This window comes from Melozone crissalis, unplaced genomic scaffold (genome assembly GCF_028551555.1).
Source record: "Melozone crissalis strain CALT ecotype California unplaced genomic scaffold, PUWL_Pcris_2 ptg000023l_1, whole genome shotgun sequence".
Lineage (NCBI taxonomy): Eukaryota > Metazoa > Chordata > Aves > Passeriformes > Passerellidae > Melozone > Melozone crissalis.
The window spans coordinates 15,926,646-15,947,419 of record NW_026535801.1 but is presented as its reverse complement, the minus strand read 5'-3'; the positions used below and the strand labels follow the sequence as shown (position 1 = coordinate 15,947,419).

The window sequence follows — 20,774 nt, the reverse complement described above, 5'->3', positions numbered from 1 at the left end:
AAAAAATAAGGAAGAGTACTTTTGACTATGACGATGTTTTGCCCTTCCCTAAAAAAGTTAGATTTGTTTTGAGCTATTTTTCATGGGGTGGAACTCCAGGTGTTTCTGATCAGGTCAGGTGTTTGTCATTTACATAAAGAACATACTCCTGCCAGGTGGATGCAATAATTTTTGCTATGTTGCCTTGCTTTAAAGGTTGAGATACAGTGCTGTCTCAGTCCTTTATGTAATTTTAGTATGTAGCATATGAAACTTGAGCTGGAAAACATCCTTAAGATGAAGGAAAACAACTCTTTTCTATTTAAAAGGAAGCAATATTGGAAAAAAAGCTTTTTTTTTGTTGAAGAATCTTTGTGGTATTTCAGCTGGCTTTGTCTTTTCTTTCTTTTTCCCTGATCTTTCTGTGGTGCAGCTTCAGTTTGCGCTACTTGTAAATGGAAGATTGTGTGTACTTTTTATTTTTTTCTATTCTATATTGAATTTATATTAATGCAAAAGGCTTATCTCGACTCTGTGTCTTCAGTAGTTACTAACAGGAGGATTGAAATTGGTCTTCCTTTCCTGCCTTTTGTTTCTCCAAGCAGATTTTCCTTATGCCAACTTCAACTAGATTTAGATCTTTCTTTGTTTCTTAGCTGAAATGCAGGTCATGTTATTTCTACAGCTTCTTAAATCCTTTTTTTTTAAATGTATTTCTAGATTCTTTCAGGAGCTTCACACAATAACCTATGAAAGGTTTATTTTAGGTGGGACAACACTTGTACTATCTATGCCTTGTTCTGAAATAGAAATAAATGAAGTTTATAGGTTTTCTAGCATTTGTGGGAGGCTGAGCACTGCAGGAAGGTGACCCAAGAGAGGGATGCATTACTTTGTAGGGCCTTACAAAAAAATCCTCGGGGAAGATACGGCTTTGGAGGCCAATGTTACTACAGAAGGGTATCTAAGTATTGCCATGGTGGCAGAGAAGGGTGAGTTCTGCCCCCTGGGGTTTAGATACACAACAGCAGGATTGCTTCCAGAGGTCTTTTTTCACATGCCCATAACCTTTCTTTCAAAGAACAGTCTTTAAGGCTTGCAGTTCAAGTGCATCAAAGTAACTCCTCTGTTGTTAAAGTCCAGAGACAAATCATCAACAAGAGTTTTTCTTTTGATGATTTGTCTTCTGTATGTTTAAAACATACAGAAATGGTGTATGTTTTAAACATCAGTTTTTACATGCTGCTGGCACATTTATATATTCTGTTTCAATATGAAATGCTTTATTTCCAGGGAGTAGGGGAAGGTTGTTTTGGTGGATGTGCCACACAGTGGAATGTAACCAAATGCTACAAGAGGGAATGGTATCTCTGTGAGGTCTGAGGATAGGCTAACAAGCTGAAAGCAGGATTATAAACTAATATGTACTAAGTCATGTTGACTTGTGACAAAACTAAGGCTATTATTAGAATGGAGGTCTAGAGCAAAAAACTGTTTTGATGGTGTAAAATCCATCTAAATCTGACTTACATTTCTATTTCCATCCATAATGAGAATGATGAAACCTCTTGCTCAGCTTCTAAACTCGGAGAGGTAGCTTTTGGCCATTATTTTAGTCAGCAGAATTGTATGAAACAATAGATTTCTAAAAGCAATGAGCTTGTCCTTTGGAGATTGTATCTGCATTAATACAGCAAAAACCTCATAGCTACCATTAGTCAGTTAAATAAGGCTGATAATTTTGTTTAAAGACTTGTGATGGAACTTTATTATTTTTGGAGGGATAACACATTATTGCATTGGGCATCATTTTACTGTGAAGAAAGTAAAACTAATGTAGTAGTTTATTTTTGGTGATGATGATTGTAAATTTCCTGAAAGTCAGAAAAAAGTGAATTATCGAGAAAGGATGCCCACATATGATAACGAAAACAATGAAAGGATTCAAATTGTGACCTAAATCAGTAGAACTGAGATTCCTGTTACAGCCATTTTTATATTGAAACATACTGTAACCTAATGACTGATTTGAAAGAAACTGGAATTCTTTACACATATGGATTTTTAGCTTGAAAAAACCCTGAGAGCTACTACTTTGCAACAGCAGCTATACCACTCTTAGAATGTCCCTGGTATGAAGAATCTCTTATTACAATGACTTTACCAGTAATTTGAGCTCCCAGAGCAGGGGGAAAAAAAGGAATTTTTTTTTTTCCCCCCGTAAAATTTGGGTATGAGGACAGGAAGAATTTCAGAGACTTAGACCTTTCTTCATCCCACATTGCTGTACATCAGCAGTAAGTCTTTGCTGAAGAAAAATTTTATATAATTTTGGAGCTTTGCCATTGGAATAGGCTGTCAAAGCAGGAACCTCTGCAGAGGTTTTTAGATGATAAGCAAACACAGACAAAGGAACTTGGTCTCCTCTTTATGTAAATAAAGAATACTTTTGCAGGTGTGAGCATTTGCATGTGCACAAGCTGTACAAGAGGATGATGTTTAATATTTTTCCTGTGAAAAGATGTATATTCTTCAAAATAGGTGCTGATCAACATTATATTCTTGTTTTAATTTATATTTCTTTGGCAATGAGAAGAACACTGTATTTCAGATTATACTTCAGGTATTTGTATTACACAGTAGTTGATGAGAGAATACAGTGAAATTATAAGGTGGATAACAGAATTGCAGATACTTTTCTGAAATCTTTCCTCCTATCATTATGGCACATGATGGTTGTAATGCTTAAAACACCTGATTATAATTCGCTTTCTATGCTAACTTATTGCAGGAAAATAATGTTTCAGGATTAGATATTTATTCTCATTACCTTCAGCTGCTTTAGGGCTTTTGGGAGTGGTTATCTGTTGTTAAACTGAATTAAGAGAATCTGTATTTGCTGTAGCAGCAGTGTATTGCATTCACCTGAATTCAAAACAGTGCTTTTGCTAAACTGCAGGGATCTAAAATCTTTTTGAAACCCATGGTTTCAGCTGAGTTTGGTGAACATGCCCTGCTGCAGGTCATCAAATTAGTGTCAGCTGCTTTGCAGCAATTGCTTTTGTGTACAGGCTGCATCTGCTAGTGAGTCACACTAATAGATAGCAAGTAGTGTTTTTATACACAGAAATGTTTTGAGAAATAGCAATGCTGCTATATGTAATTCTACAAGAGGACGGGGTTATATGATATTGCAGACCAAGAATAAAAATTACTTTTAATAATTTGAAATTGCAGAAAGATAAAGAATACATGGTTCATGGCTTAGAAGCTTGAAGGGTGATACACAGATATCATTGAACAGTCTTGGTTAGACAACAGGAAAGCTGTAGCAGGTCAGACTAGTCATCCATCTAGCTGTCACTGAAATCAGTAGCTGATGCCTAGGGAGAGATTTCTCATGTTCCAGAATTATCTTAATGGAATAGTTCATGCTGTTGTAAATTTTGAAGATATTTAACGTTGAAATGTTGTTTGTGGCATATATATGAGAACACATCTTTTTAGGTAAATGTTACATATGGAGGAGATTCAAAGCAGTAGCTTGTGTATCTCTGAAGTGGAATCCTTATGGCACAAAACTAATTGCAGCCCTTTTCCTGTAACAAATTTTCATGCTTAAAAACAAAAATACATGTGTGTTTTGAAAACATAATAAGGTTTTTGTCATGAACAGGGGCTTGGAAAGCTCCTTGTGATACTTTTTCCTTTGTTTCATCTGTAAAGAAAAGTGGATTTGGGGTTGAAAAGCCTTTCCTACTAGGCATGTATTTAACCTGACATTCCCTTTTTTTTTTAATGTATATGCCAGCAGAGTCTTTCTGAGCATGCCACCTGTTTGTGCTTATACTTAAACTGTTTTGCTCTGCTGATTCAGAGCAGCTGTAAACTCAGATCTGCCAGGCCAGTGTTAGCAAATTGGTGAACTGGTGAGACAACAATATACATTTACCAAAAAATAGAACAGAGAGAAAGCTTAGTAGTGGTTTGCTTCTATGTGATTTTAGATATCAGCTGGGAATATTTTTTTAATTCTTGTTTAGAGTAGTTGTATTTTTTAATGAACAAAACCAGGCTTTAGCTAAGATTGTTTAATGGCATTAAAAGGTACTTAAAATATTTGTACATGACTTTTGTTTTTAAAAAAGAAGCTTGACAACAAAGCTCTGTGACCCTATTGAAAGGGAAATTATAATTCTGGCAGCAAAGAATGATAAAGTATTACAGGAAATGTCACAGCTGATTTTAGTCACAATAGCAATTTTAAAAAATTATATTGAAGAATTTTCTGAAAGATTATTAATAACTTTGCTGAGAAGGAAGATTAAAATCGGTGCTGCTTTGTGTAGTGCAAGAATGGAAGAGAAACATAAAGACCTTATCCTTTGAGGAGAAATTTCCAAAAGAGAACACAACTAACCATAAAAGCTAACCTTCATACTATTTAAGTTATGCTGTAAACTAGCTAGAACTTTATGTATTTTCTGTGACATACCTGAGGGTTAATTGTGGTGTTTAATAAAAAATAGGGGTTTTTTGTCTTTTGACTAACGGGCTTAGTCATAATATTCCAGCTTTGTGTAATTATTTATACTGTATCAAATTAGTGTATAAGTGAGCATGATTTTATTAGAATGTTATCAGCAGAGATACTGTGAAATTCAGATCTAATCTCTTCAACCCTGCTAGAACGGCTCTTCACAAAAAGGAATTCTTGGATCATCTCTTATCATTTCCCCATTTTTCTAGAAACAGATAAGCATGTTTTAAATGTCTTTGGCTACAGTTATTACAGTATAGAGAAAAATAAAGAATACAATTTACCTGACAAGAACTGAATATCCTGAAGTTAAACTCAACTCCCTGTGCAAGACAAGCTAATGTTGATCTGTTCTGTGTTGACCAGCATCAGTATTCTTTTTACTGATTTAGCTACAGTGCCAAGTACAAAGCCATTAATTGGGAAGGGATTACTTTGAAGGAGTTTTTCATAATATGTAATAGGAACCTTGCCATGATTTTCATATTTGAAAGTGTGTATTACAAATGCTTTAATTATTTCAGTCTTTTAAAGGGAATGATTGCAATAACTAAGTTAAAAGAACAGTATACTACATTGCTTATGTTACACAGCCATCTGGTTATGGCAAAATATAGACATTTGTGTGAAACTTTTTTTTTCCTTTCCATTTTGTGAGGGATGAGTGTGTATTTCAGAGTACGCTTTTCAGGTACCAAATGCTTCCTTCTAAAAAGGAAATCCTTTTGAATGAGAATTTGGTACAAGGGCAAAAGTTTTCATATGCCCATGAGATTCATCAAAATAAGCATGTTTTCCATAACTTTGTTTTTCACAGTCACATTTGTTTTGTATCTGTGAATATTTTGACAACTGTGTGTTTCTGTTTACAGGCTGTACATCTGGCCCAGGCGAGTTTCCAGATTGAGGCCTTTGGCTCTAAATTCATCCTTGACCTCACACTGAATAAGTAAGTGCATGATTTGAGGTTGCTTTCACTCCTGCTCTTATTATCATCTTGTGGTACAAGGTCAGGGCATGTAACATTCCAAGATCTGTTGAAAAAAGATGCTGTTATCCAAGTTTATTAATACAAAACAACATTTAACATTTTTTATGTAAGATATCAGTAGCACTTGCTGACACCCATAAAGTAGATACCCTTAACATTTTATTGTTCATGGTAAAATAAATTGTGATAGATGGAGAAATTCCAGTATGGGTAGTATTTGCAAAGTGTGAATTTTCTTGTGCTTTTTTTAAAACTAATTGGTGAATTATCATGAGATGTTTTAGTTGCTCAGGTCAGTGTGCAGAAATACTGTAAATACTTATATGAATAGCTCATCTTTAGTGATGTGGAAATCATGTATTGTCACTACAGTCATGAAGTTCCTAATGAAATGGGACTCTTAATGGTGTAGCTGTGCTGAAAGGTGCAGCTCAAGTCTGTTTGCTGTAAGACAGGCAATTCTACATAATTCTTTGGTCTAGAAGAGCTGACTTATAATACAGGGCAGTGGTGGTTTAGTTGTGTATATCCCACATGCTTTTATATCACCCCTGAAGGTGTGGAACTATGGTTTTCTAAAAATTGTAATGACCTTTTTTTGTGGATGCTGAAAGTTTAAGAATAAGGTAGAAGTATAAATTCATACTAAATATTGGGCAGGTAAAATGTAATGCTCAAAAGTGCATTTGTCCCTTCTATGTCCCTTGAGACTGAGCATGTTTAAAAAAGGAGAAACAAATTTAGAGAAACAATTTTAAAAAGCATTCTTCTCGTCTTGAGGTTCATATGAGGTCTTTTTTTGGTTTTAAACTGTCATATAAGGGAAGTTTTGTTAGGGATAAAGACACACACTTAGTAAATCTAATAGCTTTTAAAAGCAGCAAGTTACTGCTTTAGAAAATTTGCAGAACTTATATTTGTGTATTTGGCTTCTTGGCTGCTAATTATCAGATATTTTGCTGTAAAGGTGAGCTGGGAACATTTTCCTTCATCCATGCATAATTTTGAAGTTAAGTTGCTCTTGCATTTTTTTCTTTCAAAATGTTATGTGAAGTCATGAGTGTCTGGCAAAAGATGAATTATGGGAATGTCACACAATTGAAGGACAAAGAAAGCTTGAATATAACTGGATGTTCTCTAGGCTATGGAAAAATTATAGTGTAATTGCAAGACTGTTGTTTTATGAGGGTTGGACCTGTGCATAGTAATTCCAATGGATAATCATGACATACTATTGCAGGGAACCAATATTTAGTACCCTCTAAGCTACAGGGAATTCCTCCTCTTGGTCTGCTTTCACTGCTCCTGTCTTCACATCAGCAAGCAGTGAGTGTGAGCACGCATTCCCAAGATGGCAGTGTGTGTGGGGTATGTCTGGGAACACAGACAGTGACAAAGAAAAACCATTGCCTTTACTGGCACCATGTAAACTTGCTGACAGCACTTAGGAGAAGAAAACAGGCTCATAAAGTTCTTCCACAGCTGATGAGAATTGAAAGTTTGCTGGTGAAAGGTACTCCAGCCCTCTTCTGATTCAGGGGCAGGACAGCATTCACTGACACAAGCGTTAACACAGGCTTTAAGTTCATTCAGTATTGGTGCCTAGGCTTGAGGTCTCTTATGTGGTCACTGTCTTAGGCCTTAGGATTTCCAGATACAGATCTCCCTATAGCTGTTGACTGACTCTCAAGTTTCCTTGCAGATCACACCTATGCAGAATAGAGAGCAAGGTCACAAAGGGGGTGTTACAAGTAGGACTTAAGATAGGCCAGACAGCAGTGATCAGGAGCAGGGCTCTGCCAAACAAGCTGACTGTCTTGCAGCTTACACTAGTGACTCTTTTTTAGGCCACCTCCTCTCTGTTTTCCATAGGCTATGTCCTGATTCACCTTTCCTACACTTGGCACATTCCCTGAATGTTCCATAAAAATGATTGCACATATCCACAAGTCTGGGCAGACATCCTGAGATAAGTTTGTTCCTTCCCAGGAGACAAATTATGTTGTTTACCACTTCTTATCTGTTCTAAATTTCTGGCTGAACCTCTTCAAGACCATGCTTGAGTGTCTTCTTCCATGGCCTGTCGGTCAGTGGCCTAACAGAGACAATAATGAAGACCAGAACTCTTATCTCCTGTTCATTAGGATTTGGGTTTTGTTGCATTTCCTGTCGAGTCTCATGGTGGATGGCTATTATCCAAGTAAAATCACAAGCCCATTGACATTCCCCATATCCTGGCAATGTTACCCCTTCTCCAGTCCTGCTGTTTGTCCTTGCTTATTTTTAACAACAAATGGTTCATAAGTAAATGACAGATTTTTTTCTAATTGTGGCTGCTTTCTCAGCAATCAAAAAATGCAGTGCCTATCACTTCAAAAGGAGAGAGGGAATGAATTTGCTGTGCACCTTAGCTGAAGAAGTTCTGCTCTTGTGATATCAGGAATGTTCTTACTGCCTGTATATAAGGCACAGGGTGCTCGGATGCCTTACTGATATCCCTACTGCATACCTCTTTATACATTAGGCTTTCTCCTGGCATCTTTAGTGGTTTTTGTCTCATAAACATTTGACTCTTTAGCTGGTTCTGCTCCAGAAAATGACTTCAAAAACCTGTGATAGTTTTTGACTGGACATAATACTTTAAAACTGTAAGTCATAAAACTTGTAACATAAATTGTAAATACCCATAGACAATGATGTGAAAAAGACCCATTCCTGTGTTTCAGTTATTTTTATGTGTTCAGCAAAAAGCAGCATTTTGCTACTGTGTTGGGTTGTAGTTGGCATAGTGCTAGTGTCTAGTCAGAAGCAAAGGCAGAACAATTGGGAATACCCTTGTATATGATGAATATATATTTCCATCAGTTGTCTAAGGTGAGTTAGTGCCACCTACACTGGATGTGTTCTGTGCATTTTGGTTTTGTTCCTGTGTGTTTTTTTTTGAATGTTCTACAAGTAATTAAAGCTAAAATCGAGGATGGTTGTTGCATGCAAACAGGTTCTCGTTTTTGGTTTTCTATACCACTGTTGAAAACTTTGTGATTTCCTACCTTCTATGTTGCAGATGCTCTTTTTTCACAGCAAATACTATAACTTGGTAATTAAGTGAAGAAAATTGGATATTCAATTTCATTAATCTGTAGTGGGTTAATAATGTTTTTAGTTAATACTCTTAGTATGAAAATGGAAGATTGTAAGGTATTTGTAGTGTGGTGATTGTAATGTGGTAGTGGGGTAACAATCCCACTGGAAAAGTTCTACTTACAATTCAACTAAGATTGTCTGCCCAAACTCAATAAACCTCCTATGCAATGAGTAGCATGTAGCATTGTCATAAAACAGAATTTATATAAAGAGCCTTTGTTGGAACATTGTATTTGGGTAATCAATGATTCTAGTATATCTGACCAGTTTCTTATTTTATATTGCTGCATTATTTACCTTGCAAACAAATGTTTGCAAGGTGCTAGAAAATTAGTTTTTAATGTTCTCATTTCCAGCAACATGTAAAAAGACTTTTAACTTGCTGTTTTTCTGCTGAAAGAGTTGAGTTTGTGCAGGTAACTCTTAAAGTTCTATTTCAAGGTAGCAGGCTTTATGTTCTGGTGTAGTACTAAAACACATTAAAGAGCAGCACTACCAAAAGCAGTGAATTAAAAATGTCTACTTGCTGCTTTTTTAGTGAGGAGGGAAGTTGGCTGTATTTTCTGTCAGTTTAGAGCCATGGTCTAGTTCCAGCACAGGGGGCTGAGGCTGTGCTGGAACCTTCACCCAGTGGGCCTGTGGGGGCTGAGACACACCCAAGAATAGGAAATTAGTTAATTGATATGGACAGAAACAGAGGGGAAACCCAAAGACAAAAATTTCTCTCCCTTCCTATGGATAACTTGCCTCAAAATTTAGGATTCTTGGGGAAGGGGAGGAAAAAGAAATCACCAAAATCAGTCTGTATTATTTAGCTTTTCCTTCTTTTCTCTGTAGAGGTCCATCTTTCTATGAGACTCAGTTTCCAGGAAAATGGATTTCTTTTCCATGAAGATATCATAGAAAAAATATTTGGCATCTTTGACATGAACTGCAAAAACCCATCCCCACTGCATTTGACGACATGACTTAACAATTTGAGATATTAAAATATGATGACTGTGGTGGAAAGTTAGTTTCTTTTGTGAAGTGCAGCCAACATAAGAGAAAAGTTTATCTAATTGTTTAAACCTTATAATTGGTATTTATTCTTTGTGGTGTATGTTTCTGTAGGACTGAATTAACTGGAGAATGGTCCCAGAGGAGGTTACAGTGTTAGCCTAATTTAAAAAACAGGAGGGCAATAACTGAATTATTTGAGAAACTACTTGATTCTTGGGGTTTTTTCATAATTCTTTTTTAAAATAAAATTTAATTATTTTTAAAATGAAAATGGGAAAGCTAGTCACAGTTTTTCAGAAGGAAACTTTGAGTATTTATGACATTCCTTAAATAAACAATAGAAATTTAATAAATTCACCTAAAAACTGTGAGTTCAACAAAGTTTGTGAATATAATTGAAACTGTTGATATAAACAAGGCTGTAGATGGGCATTGCATTAGATGATCATGCCTTGATTGTTTTAAAACAATACTGCAGCAAGGTCTCTTTGTTTTTCCCATCTTTATGTGCTACTAAACTCTATCTGCCAAATGGACAAAAACATCTGATGGGTGTTCTGCTAAATAACTAAACTAGGTTGCTCAGACACTGGTACTGAGCTTGAAACATTTCAGAATAGTTAATAAAGTATTGCCTGGTAATAGGTTAGTATAAAGATAATTTAACAAGTATGCAAGAAAGGTAATTCTTGCTGAACTCTGATTTTCTGCAGGCTGTCTGCTAGGTTGCTGGAAGGGAATTTGCTTACTTGTATATGATATCTTTTGGTAATTTCATAGCCTTTTCCTACCCAAATCAATTCTCTTCATCAGGATAGTTAGATGCCAGCTGAGGTAAGCCACTTTTACTCTGCAGCTCTCCTGCTAATGAAAACATCAGCAGTGAAGTACATGCCAGGGAAGTGGATATGAGTTCTTCAGAAAGCATCTGCTGCTTGCTTCAACAGCTGGTCTGTGCCTTCAAAGGCAGCAGCTACAGGGAATGGCAGATCCCTTTGCTGCTTATTTTGCATTTCTCAGTGTAGCTCAGATAGAAGAGTCAGGGAGCAAGACAGCTCAATAAGAACAATTACCTGAGATAAACAAGGCAGGGTGGAAGGAACTGTAGAAAAGGACACAGCAGAGAAATTATTTTGTCATGAGTTCATTCAGTATGTTGCAGCTTTGTGTGTTCATTGCACAGGATCATACTAATGTGTCACTATCTGATGTGATCATGACTGACACTCATTTCACTTAAAGCTTGCACTGTTTCTGGTGCTTGTCATACTGAAAGTCAAATTTGCTGTGCTGGATGCATTTCTGCCCTAAGCAAGATGTGAATGGTTCAAAATGGATCAAAGGTGGCAAAACACAGTCCAGTGTAGATGGAGATGCAAATGTATTTCATAAAACTCAGGTTTGCCTTTCAGAGGTAAATTTAGGCATTCTGTAGGTGATAATGAAAGAAGAAGAGTTATTTTGTGCTGTGGAGACCCCTACTTTATGCATGAGTTTTGTGCCTCATTCCTCAGGCAATTGTTCTTCTACTTGAGCTCTTAATCAATGTATTCTAGGCCTTTCTTTTTGATGCCTCTTACATAAAGGGCCCCATCACACCTCCTGGTGAAATTACAGTGATCTTCTGTGTATGTCTTTTGTGTAGGAAAAAATGTTTGAAAGTTATTTTGGTTAAGCATTCTATTTTTTTTTCCTTTAATACTTTGTCTTTTGTCAGATTTGTCAGCATTAATAACAGGTAAAAGTTTTGTAGGGGAAATTTGCAGTAGCAGTTCTATGTATATTTTTACATCTGTTGATATTCCCAGAGTTTTAGCAAAATGTAGAACGAATTTCCTTACCCTTCCCGTCTTTCTCAATGTTTGCAAGCAAGATGTTCTTTTGGATGTTTTGCTAGTGTAGGCAGATAGTTGAAATGAGACAAAGTGATACAAGGTACCTGACAAAAATCAGGTACTTGCCAAGGGGGAGGCATACAGTTTAAGGAACAGCTGACTGTTATTTTATAATGGAATGTTCAAAATTCTTGCTGTCCTGAGGGAAATGTTAAGAGAAAAAAGCCCTTGCATGACCTTGGTGGTTGTGTGGCAAGCTTAAAAACATAATAATGACCAGAAACTAGAGATAAACACTCCAGTCCAGCCTTGCATGAGAAACAATTTTGTGAAATCAAAAGTCTTATAAAAGATTTTCCACTCCACCTTCTAGGTGGTGGATTCTGTGTTACATTTGCCAAAAGGGTGCTTCACAAATTAAAGTCGAGTTTTGTTCATGGCATGGCTTTTGGGAAGTATTTCATAAACAGTGGCCTTAATTTGCTGTGGAGGGCATTTGTTCAGCATGGAGAATTTCACTGATGTGCCTTGTGTCCTGCAGATGCCAAAGGTCCATCTTGGAGCTGGCTGGCACCAGCTCTGTTGGACATGGGGGAAGCTCCCAGCAGCTTCTCAGAGCGCCACTCCCACAGCTCCCCCACTACCAAAACCTTGCCACACAGACCCCATACATGTGGGAAAGTCAGAGATGAGAAAAGTGTGGAGTCTACTGGGAAACTGTTTGCATCCCTGCTTTGTACTTGTAGTATTTGTGTATATACATACAAGAGTTTTCCATCATAAGTACTCCATGTTAGATATCCTATCATGTGGGACACGGTATTTGGACAAAACCCAACTGGGAATTCTTTGGCAGTTGGAACTAATGAGAGGCTAAAGAATGGAAAAGGTTGCCAGATGAGGAACCAACTAAGTTACAAAAGAAGCTCAACCAAAATCCAAGAAAATAATACTAAATTCTGGAAAGGTGCTGCAAAGGGTAGACTAAAGTTTTGAGCAGCTCTTACATCACACAAAATAAGATAAATCTGAGAAATGCTGTAATTAAACTGTAGTTAGTTGTGAGTCAGTACACAAAGGGGATACCACTTACTGCAAGTCTTATGAGATGCAAAAAGCTCTAGATAGCATAGAAAGAAGTTCTGAGATCAGTCATATAAGAGTCATACTAAAAGAGGGCAAAAAAGAAGGTGTGAAACTTGATTTGGCAACAGGTAGTTAAGTGCTGATCCAGGAATTTGAAGAAACCAAATGGTCTTCATGGATTAAAGCAGAAATGTCTGTAAAAATTGGAATCTGGTCAGGGCCCTATCATGTTAACACAGTTCCTGTGTTTAATCATTCTCAGTAATTTTTTTAGTACTTGTATTCTAATTACAGTTTTCAGTTTTCTTGCTTATGTCAGTTACCTGTAGCCTTGTCTGTACCATCCCCTACTGGGAACTGCAGTCTTCATGCTTCATAACAAGTATGAAAAATACAAAGAGTAAAAGGACATTATCAACACTCTAATTGTTTTGTATATGTATGCCTTTTTACAAGCTTCAGTCTTGCCATGTTGAAGAAATAAATATTTGCATTGTAGTCAAGTACTTAAACTATTTATACAGCATTTGTATTTTCTGCAGAAAGCTTATAGCTTACTATGACACAAAGTTAAAATTATTTCATGCAACTGAATTTATTTTTAAATATGCACTTTAAAAAAAATTTTAATAATGCCTTCACAGTGATGTTTAAGGGAAATTATTAGACTTCAGTAATTATTCACGGCTATTAGCCTTGGTTTTGCAGGCCCAGAGTGTGCTGTGTCAGTTTCATGAGGAAGAGCTTCTAAGAGAGCCATGGTAACTGACTTCTGCAGGATGCTCTCTAATGAGTGTAATGCCTGATAAATATGGCATGAAGAATTGATTTGAGGAGCCAGGAGTCCCAGAGTTAAAGTGTTATCAGGATTGCTAATAGCCTAATCTGAGTTTGAGATACCCATTATCATAGGTTGTTTTTAGTCATGAATTCCCATCAGAGCTATTTTGCCACACCAGATTTCCATAATGGTGTTTTTTATTTGTAGCAATGATATTTTTGTTTTGATATATGTACCAGTATCAGACCTTTTAATGATTTTTTAAATTCTTTTTTTTAGTTGCAAGTGTACATTAGAGGCTTCAAAAATGCTAAGAATTCTGGATCACATTAAGTAAAATGCTTATCTTGCATATTTGGTGGGCCAGTCAATGTCTTTAATTGCTTTGCTCTCCCTGGGCATTATGCTGCAACCCTGATTGTAACAGGGTGAGATGTGAATGGGGCACTGAGGTTATTACAGGACGTGTACAGGCTGGCTAAGCTTAGTTTAAATAAACCAACAAAACTGTAAGTTACACATTATGGAAAATTATTATGCTTCTGAAATTTTCTTGCCAGAGTTAGAAAGGAAATAAGAATGAGAAAGGTGTCTGAAAATAAAAAGTGAAAGTAAGAAAAAGCGTAGTATGGAGTGTGTTTTGGGTTCTGCATTGTGTGTTTTCTTTTAAGGAGCATTCTTGCTTTTGAAAAAAACTGGAATATTTGCAGCTTGTGAAAGTGATTATACACTCCTGTCTTCATAAGAATGGTGTATTTATTTGTTTAGCCTTACATACATTCTATTTGCACTTTACGATAGAATGGAAAAGCTCTTTGAAAATTGTGATGAACTAAAATACATATACTGTCAGCAAGCAAAGTTCTAAAGCCAAGGGGTATTTTTTTTTTTTTGCATATTTAGAAGGCTGGTTATCTAATTGTAAAGCTAAAATACAGGGGATTAGATTGCAGAATGAAATTCCCCCTTCTATACCACACTCTTACTTCTAGTGTACCTTCAAACCATTTACCAAATATAACCTGCTTGATTTATTTTTTTTTAACTAATGCACAAGCAAAATAAAAATGCTTTGAAAATGGTAACAAAACCCCTCAAACCTACCCATAGCAATAGGAAGAGTACTCAGATTTTTCTCATCTTTATTTATCCTTTCTTTGACAGTGACTTGTTATCTTCCAATTATGTGGAGATCCACTATGAAGATGGAAAACCAAAATTTTCAAAGGTATTGTGTTCTTAAATTGTCATTCTGAGGGAACAATGCCAATAAAATGTTAAAAAAAAAGAGGGAGAAAAAATGTTTTGCAAGACTTATAAAATTCAGAAGTGTTTTTCCACACATAGAAGGTGACTGTGATCTCATCATGTACGGATATCTCAGTGACCCAAGAGGAATTGTACAAAAAAGAAAAGCTGTGTTTTGGGGTGAGGAGTAGGCATTTGTAGGTGGTACTAGTGAAGATGATCCATTACTGCCAGGACAATTACATCATGTAAAATATAGCAGGTGGAGGGGTTGAAGTCACCACCAGATTAATCTTCATTAACTATTTATGTGTCCTTAGCACAAAGTGCAAGGAGAAAAAATAATGGTAATGTAAGACATTTAAACAAACACAAAAGTCTTCCAGTGACTTTTGTTTGCAAGGGTTATACAGTCATGAAACAGAAAATGAAAGATTTAACTGAAACCTTAACCTCTGGAGTTATTACAAAATCAGCATATTGCTAGACATCTAATTAATTTTGTTTGTCAGACTAGCTCCCAAATTGAATTCAGTGCCATAGGCTATTGATCCAAAGCCAGATTGAAGTTCTGCAAGGTAGTTCAGCCCTAAGGGAACCAGACCAGTCTTTTTGTTTGTTTGTAGCAACAAAATGAGGACTGGAAGGTTCCTAGGAAGGTTATAAACTACATTTGTAGGGAATTACTTTCTTTGTATTTGGTAGAAATGCCAAAATATTTTTTGCAAACTTACTATGTATGAATGATATCTGTATTTAGAGGTGAGGGAAACAAGCATTCTGGTTGTGTTCATGTCTTCAGAAAGTCCAGACTGTGTTTGTCCAAATATTAGTTGTCTGGTTCATTATTTTGCCCTTTCTGTAGAGTATCTCAAAATTATAAATGGCAGAATTAAACAACTCCATTGCAATGCAATTACTGAGATAGGCTGTTTTGTTTACTTCCATGAAGAAGAAAAGCAGTTTCATGTTACATACAAAGGAAAATGTTCCATTAAGACTCAGAATTGTGCAGAATAGGCCAAAATGCTAAATGATGCAAGAAAACAATTCCCTCTGGCATTTAGACTAGCTCATGCAATTGTCAGCTGCAGCACTAACATTGAGCACTGCGGTTGCTGAATCATGAATCTCTGGAAAATTATATTAGAACTTCAGACTCAGCAAATGGGCTACCTTTGCATGCTGCAGTAACTTGATCCAAACTTCCTAGGGGATGTTTTCTGAATTGCTGCATTTGGAAGCGATAATAGAGCTCCTGAGGTCACGTTAATGTGTAAAAGGCTTCATTAAAGATAATAAAAAGATCCCAGAACCCCACCCAATTTGTGTAGGAGGTCAAATAAGGACTGTGTTCTGGTCCTTTGCAGTATCTTGTAATACTTTTTATGCCCAAGTAAAAGGTTGTTTTGTTTCCTGATGTGGATCTAGAGAAGTGAGATCTCAATGAAAGGTACTGTATTTTCATGAAAGAGGTAGTTAATTACAAAGATGACTGAAGAACAAACAACAATTTCTTTACTCAGGTGATCATCTTTAAAGAAAAGAAATCAAATTTAGCTGTTAAAAAGCATGTTTTATGTATTCTCAATGATGGAAGAGTAAACACAGAATGATTACTTTCTGTAAAGTACTTTGATTTAATTATATACAATAACCTGTAAGGAATTTAAATCAGAATCTGAATAACTCATTAATTAAGATGCACAATGGAAGTAATGCTGTCATAGACAAAGAGCGTTTACATGTTTTGTACTGTCTCGAGTTACAGTCATTACATAAAGAATGGGTTTAATATGCATGCTGGAGTTCAGATGATATGACACAAGAATTAAAAGTATTTTTATGATGAATAGTAGGTTTTTCAAGCAATGGCTGAGAGACAACTACACTTCAGGGTTTTTAATAAAATTTTTTGAGAATACTTTTTAATTTACCTGAGCTTACTGCTGATAGATGGTAAAGGCAAGTACATAAATGAGGTTAATGTCTGTTGTTACTGTTAGATTTTTTTGGCATTGCTTTTATGCAACAGACATTAAATCAGGATAATTTTGTGTGTGTGTTTGTTTGTTTTTAAAAAATTATTAGGGGGGAGAGCATTGTTACTACCATGGAAATATCAGAGGTGTGAAGGATTCCAAAGTTGCTCTTTCAACTTGTAATGGACTTCAGTAAGTGCATGTTCTCATTTTTTAAACAAGGCTATAACTAATTATTATTCTTTAATATTGTCTCTTAATATAGAAGGAACTGAAACAATTCAGGCTCAAAGATTTTTTATGTTTTGAAATTTTTCTTATTATCATTGGAATTAGTGTTTTGATGCTGTCTCATGAAACCTTTGAATACAATAAGTGCAGGTAAATATTTCCCCTGATGACTCATTATGGTAAAGGATAAAAAAGAATTATATTTCAGCAGTTGGTATGCTCAGTATTCATGTATGATTCTGTCATAGCAAAATCGATCTTTTTGTTAGATTGTACAAGGAAAAAATGCAAGATATTCGCATTAGTTCCTGCTAAGTGCAGCTCAGCTGTTGATTATGTTCGGCATGCTCGGGGTGTGTCATAGGACTTCCTTTTTCCAAGGTCAAAGGGAAAATGATACCCCTTTTGGTATTTTTCATTACATTGCCACTACATTTACTATTAGTCCATTAAAATGTGCCAGATATCTTAACAATTCCCCAGTCTTGGCGTTAGCTACAAGTGATATTAATGAAGATATATTTAATATTGGTCAGTTTTTCAGCCCTATTTTTGGTTTTGTCTTATCAAAGTTGATATCCTGGAGTCAAACTGATTGCCTTGTAATCCTAAATATCACTTCTTTTTCTCCATGTTCTAGTGGCATGTTTGAAGACAGTACTTATTTGTACTTGATAGAACCAATGGATCTGACCCACACTGCAGTAAGTTTATTTTTCTCTAATTTATTTGGTTTGGGAGAGTGCTCAAGGAATACCAAATAAAAGATCTCAATGAAAAGTACTGAGATCTCAGTGAAATGTATCAATAAGTGATGTGTCTCATGCATCCATATGAAAATGAAAAATATTTTAACACTTGATTTGAATTTGTTTAAGGTGACAATTATGTAATTATTATTTACCTACAATTTTTTCTGCTCTTCTTTAATCCTTTGTTTCCTACTTGCTGTTGATCATTTAGATGCTGGGAACAGACAAGTAAAACTGTTTCCCATAGCACATGATTATGGACTGTCAAAAAGTGTTTATCAATTTGCTCTAGTACTTGAAGTAAAGTGTTTATAAATTCATTAAAAGGATCTCTAAAACTCATTTGTACATTCCTCTCTAAATAGCTGCATCAGATTCCTCTTGGCCTGCCATGATTCCACAAAAAGCATACTTAAATAGATAATTACATCTGGGTATCTTAAACTTTGTATGTCTTAAGTCAGTGATCATTGTGTAGCTTAAATGATTGTGATCCAGCATATTCAAATATAAGATTATGCTGGATCAGCATATAGGACTGCATTTATGCAAGTATTTTGCTATTATTTTTTTTTTTGTATTTCATGTTTTATGTGTACAACCATTTCTAAAACTTCAGCTGTTAATACAGCTGCCAAAGTTTCACAGACAGTAGTAAAACTAGGTATATTTCTGACTTCTGAGTGATTTTTAGTGAAATGATTTTGCAACATTGGGACAGAGAATTCTCAAGGTTTGTATCCTGCTTGGTCTGTGGGATATATTGCAGATGCTGTGCCACGGTTCTCAAGCTTGTCTCGCTCTGGTTTGCATTTGACAGTAAATATATAGTATGTGACAAATAACTAATGCTGCTGAACCAACACGTTGTAGTGACTGGAAGATTATAAATACTGAAAGAAGTGCCACATTTTTCACTTGATGGTATTAATTAGAAGAAAATTTCATATATTTTTCTTTTTAGGAAAGTAAAAGTAGGCCACATATCATCCAAAGAACTTATGGAACACAAACCTCCAAGCAGTTGCGGGACCTTGGTACGTTTTTGCTTATGAGTTTTTAAATATTGGAAATAATTGTATATATAACTTGGAAAATTTGAGTATTAGGCTAGGAGTGTTTATAAAATTGCTGATTATTTAGAAAATCTTGAAAAATAGATATTTACCTGCCTTTTTTCACAATTATTGCCATGGGGTATAGATTTTTCCAAAGGCAGCCGTAAGACTTTCATCCCCAGACCTGTGTTTAGCTTTTCTATGAAAATCACTGAATTTAATCAGTGATATTAATGTTACTGAGGCAATGAGAAAGAAGAAAATGTATATTCTAAGCCCAGGTTATAATTTCTTCACCTGTCCTTGCATGCTTTAAAATTTCTGAATTACTTGAGTTTTGATATGTCTTATATCCTTTTAAAAATGAGCTTTTGAATAGCAAGGGTGTTTCTAATTTTTTTGATCTTAATCTACTTTTGGTTTGGACAGTGTACATTAATAGTTTAAAATAATTCTTAAATTGTAATTTTTACAGAGACTGACTCTAGTTCTGAATGGCCTTTTCTATCTGAACTGCAGTGGCTGAGGAGAAGGAGAAGAAAGAGAGCAGTAAGTAGAAGTGTGATCCTGACTTAAGACCATTTATAGTATCAAACTCACTACTTTCTGTATTTTTTAATGTCAAGAGGATATAGGATTTAGGAAACAAGTATTTTTAGAAGCTTAATATTGTCCCATAATACAGTTATCAAATGAGAAAACAAGGCTTTTCTTCAAAAATAGAAAATTTGGAAGAATGGTGATTAAACTTTCTAAAGTTGCAGCAATGTTATGCATCAATTAAATCGAAATTTAGTAGTGGAAATTAATTTAGAATTTTAATTTTTTTGTCTGCTTGAGAATAAAGAATAATTTTGAATGAACTCTTGCTACTTTATAGATATCTGACTTTATTGTCACTTGGCTCATTAAGTAGCATGATTAAATCAAAAATCCAAATGAGGACACCCAGAACTGGGTTACTGGGAGAACCTAAGTGGGCAGTCCTTATCATCTTCACATGCATATGTATCAGTTAGGGGAATAATTGAATTAAAGGAGATTATTCTGAATTTCTTCACTGAGTTGCACAATCCACACCATATTTTTGAGGGTGCTTATCTTTTTAGTAACTTCCTTCCTCATTAAATCTGTGGCGAATAGTACATCATGTAAGGAGAAGGAAAGCAGTGGTGATGTCTGCACTGGAGCCAAAAGAGCACACCCTGAACTTCCTGGTGATGTGGCTCAGATTCTCAGCCAGTGTTTAAGTTACTGGAACTATGATCCTTTACCCTACTTGCATTTCTCACCCAGTTGTTTAGGATTTACATACCCTAAACAATAGATATTTTATTTGTATATATAATAAAAATCAGCTGCAGTTATTTTTGAAAAGAACTACATCTTCATGGTTTCTCAAAGAATTTCTTTAATTCATCAGTTGTCTCGTGGTGTCTTTGAAGAAATGAAATATCTGGAGCTCATGATAGTAAATGACCATAAAATGGTAAGTATATCAATTCAGTGGTAATCTTCCTTTTGGTGACAGTTTGTAGGCTGATGTACAGCCTATAAATCGTTACAATTTTTGGGCCCAGGATTTTATTTATCAACAGCTATTAGCATTTGTACTGTAAGACACACTGTAGGCCATAATACCTAATGAAACTTAATGTTACCTAAGAATTTCTGGGGCAATTATATATTCAAAATGAACCTGGAACACTTTGGTATCATATGGATAAATCAATATGCCCATCACTAACAAAATAAAACAACAAAACGTTGTTGTCCAGAAGAAACACACTAAATGTTCTAAAATTACATCCTATCTTTGAAGTTATATAGAAAGAGGTCAGAATTTGTTACTTTGACTTTAGTTTTACTAATTTAAATTTTAATGCAGCAAAACATGTAGACAAAACTCTGATTGTTCTTTGTGGCTACTCCATACTTATAAACAGGAGTGATAATGGAGTGCAAGGTAAGTTGTTTGTTTGATTCAGAAAGTGTTATTAAAAAACCCAACATGCATGGGGGGAGGAAAGCCCAATTTTTTTCCCTTTTTGTCTTGAGAGATGACTGGAAAAAGTTAGACTAAGTGATATTTGTTGTAAGCACAACTTCTTTTTGTTTCTTTTAAATCAAATTTTGCTGATACAA

At 35.4% G+C, this 20,774-nt stretch overlaps 1 protein-coding gene across 8 annotated transcripts in view; it reads left to right on the top strand.

Moving 5' to 3' along the window:
* The window catches only part of ADAM23 (ADAM metallopeptidase domain 23), a 66,048-nt gene that overhangs the window by 5,015 nt on the left and 40,259 nt on the right, over window positions 1-20,774 (top strand). For all 8 annotated transcript variants that reach the window (XR_008483128.1, XM_054278501.1, XM_054278500.1 and 5 more), the window contains exons 3-9: window positions 5,392-5,468; window positions 14,523-14,586; window positions 16,698-16,780; window positions 17,460-17,523; window positions 18,536-18,608; window positions 19,105-19,178; window positions 20,053-20,118. Coding sequence is in view for 7 of the 8 variants with exons in the window: in XM_054278501.1 (XP_054134476.1) it covers window positions 5,392-5,468; window positions 14,523-14,586; window positions 16,698-16,780; window positions 17,460-17,523; window positions 18,536-18,608; window positions 19,105-19,178; window positions 20,053-20,118 (501 nt within the window). In the remaining variant the exon portion in view is untranslated. The remainder of the gene's footprint in view (window positions 1-5,391; window positions 5,469-14,522; window positions 14,587-16,697; window positions 16,781-17,459; window positions 17,524-18,535; window positions 18,609-19,104; window positions 19,179-20,052; window positions 20,119-20,774) is intronic.